The sequence below is a fragment of the Alosa alosa genome, chromosome 13 (assembly GCF_017589495.1).
Source record: "Alosa alosa isolate M-15738 ecotype Scorff River chromosome 13, AALO_Geno_1.1, whole genome shotgun sequence".
Classification (NCBI taxonomy): Eukaryota; Metazoa; Chordata; class Actinopteri; order Clupeiformes; family Clupeidae; genus Alosa; species Alosa alosa.
In genome coordinates this window covers 16,977,077-16,987,736 of record NC_063201.1, presented here as the reverse complement: position 1 = coordinate 16,987,736, position 10,660 = coordinate 16,977,077, and the positions used below count along the sequence as shown (strand labels likewise).

Genomic DNA, 10,660 nt, shown 5'->3' with positions numbered 1-10,660 from the left:
AGTTTGTCAGACAGCTGTACTACCATGACATCACACCCAACGTCACCCATAGAATGCTGACATCCGATCAGCAAAGCAAATACGCAAAATCAAACTCTTCATCAGTATACCAGTTTTCCCCAAGATGCATGAGTGGAAGTTGAAATTCTGAGCTTTCCATAACGATACTGCACTCAAAGTGCAAGGATGACATTTATATTTCTTTTTTCCTCTTGCATTGTCTGAGGTACCTATTTGCATTTTCTGTGATGACCCAGCTCTCTCTGGGTAGAGCCCTGTATGCTGGATTTGTTTCCATGTCAGATGGAATATTGCAGTTATAGCACGGTATGAACTTCATGCTTCTACTTTACTAAAGGTATGCCAGCATAAAAATGGTCATAAAAAAGCATACACCCTGAACATGTTTTTCATGCAGGCATTTTAACTTACAAAAGATTGCATCTTTCATTTCAGCTAAATAACATGCCTTGTCTGTACCATTTAAGTTCATGAATTTAGAGTTAGAATTTTGCAAGAACAAACCTTTGGTAAATCCGGACCTGAACTTCAAAGACTACTCCATTGTAACTTTCAATCTCCTCTCTCACAAAACAATACATAGGAGACTTTTGGAAGAAAAACAAATTATGTATGTGAAGCTATACAGTGACTTCTAGAACACAGACCTGTGCTATTTCCTGCACTGGGTCACACATATACTATGAATACTCTAACCAAGAGTCGGGCACAGAACTGTTCTGTACATCATTTATGTATGTTATGTTTTTAAAGATGAACTCAAATAAAATATGTTAATCGTTACAGTTACTGAAGTATTGTTGTGAATTTGCAGGTATTCCAATGAAACAACAGAACTAGAAATACAGTAAGGTATAGGCATACTAGCCCTAAGGTGAGCCCATAAGGAAAGCTTAGTCTTCAACAGTACGCAAAGTCATGAATGTATTTAAATAAATGACATTTATTCAGCATCATCGAGTCAATAACACTTAGACAGCGGGAGGGTGAGACATGAGGAGATCTGTACAAGAATCAGTGTCAGGAACCTTAGAAGTTCTTCAGCCAGTCCAGATTTGGGCCCTGGGGATCACTTGGGTGACTGGGGACATCTGGCATGTTCCCATCATCTCGGACTGGGACTGCACAAGGACATACAGGGAGAAAGGAGGGAGATCAGTTAAATTAACTCCTGGCAGAGAGATCATGCCATGGTCAGGCATATTTTACCTGTTACATAAATACAGGGTTCCCACTCTAAGTCAAATGTATAATTCCATGACATTTCCCTGACAAAAAAAAAGAATTTCCATGACTTACTATATAATTAATTGTACAATATACTGACCAATGATTTCAGAGCCACATATCGTTCAAGAATATTTTTACTTCTTTAGACTGGGAGATGATTAAATGACCATTGAATAAATACATTTGGGCTACTCAAGCAAGCAGTAATGCTAATAACCAGACGCTCCAATTCTGCGTGGAAATATTTGAATCAATGTATTATTTTTGGCAAGTACATTTTAAACTGCTACAACAAAATTCCCCTGATATTCCATTATTCCATGACTTTGCCCCAAAGATGATAAAATTCCATGATATTCCAGAAATTCCATGACCCGTGGGAACCCTGTAAATAGAATGTGATAATGGGAGTGCTTTCACACTTTAAACATCACCATAACTGCTTAGGAGGTTGGTGTCAGTATTATATAGGTCTATTCTACACCTGCCATGTTCTCCAATAATACTGTGCATTGTTTGTTTTCCAAACTAAACATCACCATTTCAACAATTATTTGAGACAGGCCTTGGGAATGGGACTCAACATAGAAGAGTTAAAACAGACATTTACAAATAGTGTAAGTAGTGGCAACATCACAAATCGACATGGTTAATAAAGTACATGACATATTCTTATGACACACTTCCAGGTGTTGAAGATGTTAATATGACCAGTAGTTTGGAAAAAAACAAGAGATACACGAACTGCTTCCAAGTCTTATGTGGGTGGTTTTTAGGTAACTGGAAACACACCTGGATAGTTGTATGGCGTTGCTCTGTTGATCATGCCAGAGTACTTGGTATATGGGCTCACGAATGGAAATATAACCGCTGAAGAGTAAAGAAAATGATTGGTTTAATATTCAAGCGTCGGCAAATTATTTCCTTCATAGACAAACAGACCATCCACGTAGACAATACAAAATGCTATTACAGCAAATAATCAAAAAGAGTCTGGTTTGCTTCTAACTTTAACATTAATCATTTTAACGTTTTCAGTGGTAACTCACCTAATAATCCGATCCCACAAGAGGCTGTGATTACAGGCTCCTTGCTCCATGCATTTTTTAGGAATGCTCCGACTGAAGCAAAATTAAGAATGTGTTAGTAAAACCGTCTTAAAACATATATATTTAGTACACATTCAAACTACTGTCTTGATACAGTTAAGTGCATGTTGAGTGGATCAAGCTAAGTAAATATTTCCTAAAAAGCTTGTTTTGACGATTGATGTTAGCTTGTTCAAGTTAATGTTAACGTTAGCTCAAAAACCACTACAGTGGCAGATTTCAAATCATCCGTTCCTACTGCGATAGCACCTGGCTGTCTTGATTTCAAAAATGTAGTCAGATCATAAAGTATACGTGTACGATAATGTATCAGACATTCTCTGGTATCACTGACAACATATGAACAGCAGCAAAGGTTACTGTCTAATGAGCTGAAACATTAACCAACGTGAGCTAGCCCAAGGTCACCCGTCATAAGATGGGGATATCAAACAATTCTGCTCGATCTGAATAGTTCGATATTGTTGTAAAGGTGTAATGAATACCATCAACCTGTACATTTAGCAACAGCGCATTGCCTGTTCACAAATATGACACCTTAAAAGTCAACGCCAAAGCTAATACTTACTGCCCGCCATGTTTCTTCAGGTTTGTGATGACGTATGAACTAAGCGACAGTGAGATAGGTCGATCTAATGTGTGCGACGGCAACTGAAATGATCAAAATGAACATTTCCACGGCTTGGGAAATGAAAGGTTAATTTGTTTTCTGAAGTTTGTAAATCGTTTTAATCTGTGTGTTGAATGGATTCACGTTTATATATCTACTCATGGTAACACCCTAAATGAGTAATATGGCATTGTTTTGAACGAAGTGGTTTGCAGTAACCTTGTACGTCAGCTAAAGGTAGGCAAAATAATCATAGGCCTACCTTATAATCATATGTATGTTTACTTTATAATCGTGTGTTTTACAATTTTGATCCAGCGTTAAGTGTGTACTCGGTATTGTTTCAATTGTCACGTTAGATGATGGAAGACTTCTCTGGACTGGCATTGCCCCCTCTCTTTGGAGGACACATTCTTGAAGCGGAGTTGGAACCTGACGGAGTTGAGCTTGGACCAGGGGAGGTAGAGCTGGGACCTGGAGAGGGAGAGCTCCTGGATAGTGGAGAGCCAGGGCCAGACGAAGAGGAGAGAAGAGAGCTTGACAAGAGGAAATACCTGGCACTTAGCAAGAGATGCAAAGAGATAGAACAGGTAAGTGAGAGGATGTTGCTACTTGTCTTATCCCGAGCAGTAGGCTACCTCTTGTGGTAGGAGAGGAGGGAATAGTCTTTAAAAGCGTGTACAATTTGTATGGTATGCAAACATACGGTCAAGAGTATGTCGACCCCACTGACCCACAGTCTGAATTTACTCATGTTCTCTGACTGCAGGTGAATGAGAAAATTCTTGGACGCCTCCACCAAGTACAAAGGATAACCCGGCGACTAAAGAATGAGAGGAGGTGCTCTAGATTTGTTCTTGCTTAAAACTCCTGCATTATTGTGTTCTTCAGTTTCTGCTGTAAGAATAGGTGGTCTCAGTTGTTATTCGTCTCTTCACAGGTTTTTGATGAAAACGCTGGACACGTACGGAGACGACTATAGGAATGCACAGCTAACTATTCTCCTTGAGGTGAAGAGACCATAGAACATGTAATTCTATTAACTGAGGCTTGTATCCCTATCCAACAACCTAGTTAGTTTGGTTGTTTATATGAATGAAGCACAAATATGTTACTGTATTGATCACTGGTCATGTTTTAGAGAGGTTGAATAGCCTACTGATATTTGGACAGTATAGTTTAGATATTGGGATAAACATGGGATTGCCATTTAGTAGCATACATTAACATTTACTGCAGCTGGGCAGAGTATTGACTTTTACTGATTCATAGGATGATGTTGGAGCCACATTGGAATGTCTGCCTGGAGTGGAAGATGCCAGACCAAATGGCCATGCCAGTTCTCCCTCTATGCCACAGCAATCCACAGCAGGGACAAAAAAGAAGAGGCATCGCATTCCCAAGGAGAAAGAAAAAGAGGCACAGGTGATTATAAAATAGCGTTGTCCACATTATCAAACAGTGGATTAGCTTGTTCCAAATATGTCTTATTTTAATACATCCATAAATCCCACCCTGACAGACGGACACAGACCTCTCCATGCTGACAGATACACAATTCACAGGATTCCCCAGCCCAAACTCACTCTCGCACTAACCCCTTCAGGAGAAGATTATGCTAGACCTGATGTGCCACCTTCAATTTGTCCTGCAAAGTTGTATGGACCCTTGATACAAAGAGTATGCATTGCTGGACATCTTATGTGCATTTATTTGTATTTTAGTGTGATAAGATGTTATTTTTTCAAATGTTTAGGATATTTAAAATAGTTTTGCAAGCACAGGCCAGGACATCAGAAGTTAGATCCCAGGGTGAAAATAACTTTTGAACTGTGACTGATGTCCAGGCTTGTTAGTGGTCCAATGATTTTTGAAACAGAAATGAATCTTTTGTGTTTGGGTTTGTGTAGAATCTGATTTGACATTGTGTGTTATCCACCTGACAGTGATCAGTGGCAGTTGCGTTGGCTGTAAAGCACTAATAGTTATTTTTACTGGTTTTATACTATGTTAGCATGTAGCCACATAACATGACCCAACAAGAAGTGTAAACAGCAGTGTAACTTCTATAAGCAGTTACATGCATTTTTTTTTTATATCATTGTCCTATAAGAGAATTAAATAGATCTACTTTAAATGTCCCTTCAGAACTATATTTTTATTGTGCTAGTAATGAAAATGAAAATGTGCTAGTAATGAAAATGGAATACTGACACTAACACCTTTTGGAATATCATATTTATTTACAAGATTAAGGACAAGTCAGAATTTCAAATGAAAATGTTGCCAAAACATTCTGTTGAAACTGGAAGAATACCAAATCGCATTGCAGTTGCACATAAAAAAAAAAAACACTGCAGGAAAGAAAAATAGGAAAAGAAAACAAAACTTGCAGAGGAAAAAAAAACATCAGTCCAATTCATACACTGTCCATAAATATAATTAACGATGCTTCCCGTAGCGGTTGAAACGACGGTACAGGTAACGGATGCGTTTTTCCAGATCGTGCCGATCATCTGTCATCATCCTGTCTCCAACCATCTTTTTCTTTCGGATCAAGCGTTCCAGTTCATTACCACTGAAACCTTTAAGCCAGACAGGTGCCTTTACAATGTCTTTGGGATGCACTTTGAAATCTCCTGTGCCAACACAAATACATTAAATTAGGCAGACTTGTGAGGTTCTCATGCTGTGCACAGTGAACAAATGGTTTAAGTCATGGTTCCCACAGGTTCTTGAAATCCTTGAAAGATTCTACATAAGAAATCAAGGCCTTCAATGTTTGTGAAAATAGACATTGGTCATTGAAAGTGCTTGAATTTATATTTAGTGTTAGAAAAGGCAAGAGACTTTTCCATCACATAATTTACCATCACTGACATGACCGCACAACTGAGAAATGTGGAGAATTGTTCACACATTCAAGCCTCTCTTTTTATTGTTGCCTGTGAACCATAAAGCCTGAAAGCCTAAAGCTTGTGTAGTGGCAGCCAGGTAAAACATGTAATTTAGTTACATCCTACAATCTGCATGAAAATAATGGAATAACCATCTTACACTGTAATAGATAATAGATATGTAACAGATATGTACACCAATGAGTTAGAACATCATGACAAAGTAGTGTTGATTAGTTCATAACAATGCAACTTGTCAAGGCTTTGGACACATTAGGCTGCAAGAGACCGGTCTAGGCACAGTAAGGATCTGAACGACTTTGATGAAGTCGAAATCGTCATGGTCAGAGGACTGGGTTGGAGCATCACTGAAATGACTTGGTACTCCCAGTCAGCAGTGGTACAGAACTACCTATTGGTCCAAACGGAGGAACAAACCATTAACTGGAGACCGGATAATGGGCAGCAAAGGTGTACCTGGACTGACTAGTCTAGTTTTCTTCGACATAATGTGGATAGTCAGGTATATATGCATTGTTTACCACTGTTTACCTACTGTAGGGAAGTAACCACAACAAAACAAGCACAGTGTGGGAAGACAAACTGGTGGAAGGTGATGTTCTGGGCAACGTTCTGCAAGAAAACCCTGCTTCCTAAATATTGTTGGTGACCATTTCACTCAGTAAGGGGTAGGTCCCAATGTCAGTGGCCACTTTCATTAGGACTGGGAGTGATCATACAATCAACGCTTTAACAGCCACAGGTTGGGGGCAGCCGTGGCCTACTGGTTATCGCTTCCTGCTTGTAACCGGAGGGTTGCCAGTTCGAACCCCGACCAGTAGGTACGACTGAAAGTGCCCTTGAGCAAGGCACCTAACCCCTCACTGCTCCCCGAGCACCGCTGTTGTAGCAGGCAGCTCACTGCACCGGGATTAGTGTGTGCTTCACCTCACTGTGTTCACTGTGTGCCGAGTGTGTTTCACTAATTGACGGATTGGGATAAAAGCAGAGACCAAATTTCCCTCACGGGATCAAAAGAGTATACTTACTTATACTATAGATGTATTAGTGACAGCCAAAGGACAAACCGATTAGGTAGTAAGTCATGTTAATGTTTTTGACTCACTGGTGTACATAGATAGATAGATAGATAGATAGATTCTTTACTTTGGTCACATGTATAGTTATTTCAGGTAGCATTTTCTAGAAACTTCAAGCTGACGTTTACCGTAACAACATAAATAAATGATATGAACACAAATGCACCTACCCAAAATCCCTATGTTGTCATAAACTCCAAACGTGCTTCTTTTTTCTGTCCATCTGTCGACCACCTTTGGCTCAGGGATGGAATGCATCCGTATTCTAGCGCACATACCTGAATAGCAGCAATTGGACAAAGTTATTAGCAGCAAGCTTGGATCTATGGCTGTCCACAGTTAATGCAAACTTCTTAGGTCTTACTTGTGGAAAATTGTCTGCTGCACTGCTGTAGGGCTACTGATCTGTGGCAGACGGTGAGTCCAACTCTGACCAGGGCCTCAAAGACGGACATATTTCCTGTGAAATTGTCAAGTGAGTTAAATCACGGGCCCGTATACAGCCTTATAATACACATTCATACTACGATGAACATCAAATCCCATATATCTGACATTTAAACTTGCTGACTGCATTCACTGTCGCAAACAGAATAGTGAACCAACCGTAACAGTTAAAGTAGAGTAATCTGAACAGCATATTTGGCAGGGATATGTGATAGATTCTACCAATTTACGCAAAAATACAACCCATGTTCAACTCGTGAGCAACAAACCAATAAAAAAAATCACATCTAAAAAATCCCAGCTCCGTGCTAACAACTTTCAAACATGTGAGCCTTATGTCAGCCACAGTATTCAGCTAGAAGCTACGCTAAAACTAGCATGTGAACCATGGATTGACATTGGTCTGAACATTTAGCGGCTGTCCCTATCAGTTTGAAAATACGATGTATAAATAGAAATAGAAACATACCTTTGGACCTCAAACCAAAGATGTTGATGTTAAAATATTGTAAAATTGTACTAAATCAATATCGTTCTTAGCACAGACATCATTCAAAACACAACTCAAGTGCTGCAAGGGCACGCAGCTAGCAGTCGCTGTCCATAATGCATTGCGAAGAGCGCTACCGCTTTCGTAGGAGTAGCCGAGTAGGCGGTGTCTGTCCAGTGTGTAGCCTACTGGCTACATTGTACAGGGAGGGAGTCTGACCCGTCGACATGCTGGACATAGTCTGACGAGTCGACTATGCTGGACAAACCTAGCCAAATCAACAACAGCATGTGGTTTACCTTTAACCTCCGTTAACTGTAGCCTACCCCACCGTGTCTTGTTTATTGCACAGAGGTTAATGCATACAACTGTTGTCGGAAAGCATAGCCAAAGCCAACTATGACTGGCTGTTGTGGAAAATAAATTCAGGGAAATATGACTGACCATCTGTCCCCTGCCTATGAATCTAGACCAGGGGCACCTGCCTCCGAAGACTGATGGCTACACGTGAGAATAGGGCGATATGAATGTTATGGAAAAGCTCTGTCATTCCACCTACAATGTGACTCAATCACACTTACCGAAAAGAACTAACTTAGGCTAATAGATTGCGATCTGGCTTTATGGACATACATAATTGCAAAAGGGACAGACTTTGAGAGTTGCATTTTCAGATTACATGTGCTTACATAATTGCAAAAGGGTTCTCCAATGTTTTTCTCTCAGTTAGCCTTTTAAAATGATATCAGATTAGTAAACAGATAATGTGCCTTTGGAAAACTGCTGCTCTGATTTAAAAAAGCAATGCAACTGATCTGAGCTGGTATTCTGTCTATAATGGAGTGGAATGCCAATTTCTATGTGACCCCAAACTTTTGATCGGTAGTGTATGTCCCAAAATACTAGGCTTTAAGCTAGCCTATGTGCCAACATAGTATAATGACATACATAACTAGATGTACCGCAGAGCGGTACAAAATATGACCGCCGCCCAGTCCAGCACATTTTTTCCACAAAAATAAATCACACTGAAAGGCCTATATGATTCTAACTGTCTCACTAAATTGCATTATCCACACTCAATTCTCACTGGTATCTGCTAGACAACAAGTACCAAAACATGATTAGTTCATAGATTTCACATGTAAAATTCATTTTATACAACCCCACCCCCATCTTGCCTGTTCATAATTCTGAGAAATTCTTGAATTGTGTGCATGTGTGCGTGTACATATTTATGTTTATGTGTGTGTGTGTGTGTGTGTGTGTGTGTGTGTGTGTGTGTGTGTGTGTGCGTGCTTGTGTGTTTGCTTGTGTGTTTGCCTGCGTATGTGTGTTTGTGCATGTGCATGCATGCATACATATGTCTACTGTGTGAGTATGTGTCATACGTATGAATACTGTGAATGTATGTTTGTGCGTATGTATCTGTTTATGCACATGTGTGCACATGGAATAGGTTAACATGACCCTGGAGGCAAACATAATGGAAAAAATTGGTCATCCTAGGCCCCACGGTTCTCAAGATATTCACAGAAAACTGTGTCTGACCCTCCTTCGGGGGTCCAGTACAGCCGGGGCTACAGATCAAAACGAAAACGATGGTTCCATACTATCCATGTGGGGTTACATGCCCACCAAGTTTCGTGGTACCCTGGTCTTTCAGTGTCCCGAATCTTTGTTGGTGTACGGTCACTAAATGTACACATAAATTATTTTATTGTAAGGCCCCCCATGAACGAAAGGTCACAAAACTTGGCATGCATCCGGAGGGTGTCATAATGATCCTACACTTTCAATTTCGTGCAGTTTTGACCATGTCAGCCAGAGATATTGTGATGAACACCTAATTTTTTGCTTTTTAATTTTTAACTAGGTGGCGCTATACATGAAATAAGTGGTAATGGATGGGTTGACATGCCCCTTAAGACCAACATACAAAAAGGTGGACCTCCTAGGCCCTACGGTTCTCGAGATATTCACAGAAAACTGTCTCCGCCAGTTGGTGTATAGTAACATAAATTAATTTATTGTGTGGCCCCCATGAACGAATTCCACGAAACTTGGTGTGCATTCAGAGGGTGTCATAATGATCCTACACTTCCAATTTCGTGCAGTTTTGACTATGTTGGGTCACAGATACCTGCGATTACAACACCTAATTTTTACTTTTTTGTGTTTAACTAGGTGGCGCTATACATGAAATGAGTGGTTATGGAATGGGTTGACATGGCCCTTTTAGATCAACATACAAAAAAAAATGGTCCTCCTAAACCCTACGGTTCTCGAGATATTCACAGAAAACTGTGTCTGCCCTACCCTCCTTTCGGGGGGTGCAGTCCAGCGGGGGGGCTACAGATCAAAATGTGGGGTTACATGCCCACCAAGTTTCGTCTTGGATAAGACACAAACAATGAAACATTTCTCAGAATTATGAACAGGTTACCTAGTTAAAAATGAAAAAGCAATGTTGTGATCATGTTGTAATAGGTATCTCTGACCTGACATGGTCAAAACTGCATGAAATTGGAAGTGTAGGATCATTATGACATCCTCTGAATGCACGCCAAGTTTTTTGGAATTCCGTTCATGGGGGGCTATATCAATAAATTAATTTATGTTACTGTACACCAAGTGGCCTGTGGGTGGCCGGACACAGTTCTTCAGAGAGACAGTTCTTCAGTCGGACGAACTGTGGTCGCTCCGTCAGGTAATCTGTGATCCAGGTTACCAGGTGAGTGTCCACACCCATCTGC

The 10,660-nt window shown here is 40.2% G+C and overlaps 3 protein-coding genes across 4 annotated transcripts; 1 reads left to right on the top strand and 2 right to left on the bottom strand.

Annotated features, from left to right (window-relative positions):
• Positions 1 to 944: 944 nt before the first annotated feature.
• On the bottom strand, positions 945 to 2,955 carry ndufa3 (NADH:ubiquinone oxidoreductase subunit A3). Its single transcript, XM_048260544.1, has 4 exons — positions 2,929 to 2,955; positions 2,301 to 2,372; positions 2,044 to 2,121; positions 945 to 1,142 (listed from the first exon to the last, which is right to left on the bottom strand). The coding sequence occupies exons 1-4, from the start codon at positions 2,936 to 2,938 to the stop codon at positions 1,051 to 1,053; spliced, it is 252 nt and encodes an 83-aa protein (XP_048116501.1). The 5' UTR covers positions 2,939 to 2,955; the 3' UTR covers positions 945 to 1,050.
• A 51-nt stretch (positions 2,956 to 3,006) lies between these two features.
• On the top strand, positions 3,007 to 5,111 carry tfpt (TCF3 (E2A) fusion partner). 2 transcript variants are annotated; one of them, XM_048260539.1, is made up of 6 exons: positions 3,007 to 3,207; positions 3,330 to 3,560; positions 3,740 to 3,810; positions 3,911 to 3,980; positions 4,243 to 4,395; positions 4,493 to 5,111. In XM_048260539.1, the coding sequence occupies exons 2-6, from the start codon at positions 3,330 to 3,332 to the stop codon at positions 4,565 to 4,567; spliced, it is 600 nt and encodes a 199-aa protein (XP_048116496.1). In that variant the 5' UTR covers positions 3,007 to 3,207; the 3' UTR covers positions 4,568 to 5,111. The 2 variants fall into 2 exon arrangements, with proteins under 2 accessions (XP_048116496.1, XP_048116497.1); XM_048260540.1 differs by having other exon boundaries at positions 3,042 to 3,056.
• A 79-nt stretch (positions 5,112 to 5,190) lies between these two features.
• Positions 5,191 to 8,035, bottom strand: mrpl51 (mitochondrial ribosomal protein L51). The gene is made up of 4 exons (XM_048260543.1): positions 7,884 to 8,035; positions 7,332 to 7,427; positions 7,138 to 7,245; positions 5,191 to 5,609 (listed from the first exon to the last, which is right to left on the bottom strand). The coding sequence occupies exons 2-4, from the start codon at positions 7,420 to 7,422 to the stop codon at positions 5,413 to 5,415; spliced, it is 396 nt and encodes a 131-aa protein (XP_048116500.1). The 5' UTR covers positions 7,423 to 7,427; positions 7,884 to 8,035; the 3' UTR covers positions 5,191 to 5,412.
• Positions 8,036 to 10,660: the final 2,625 nt, after the last annotated feature.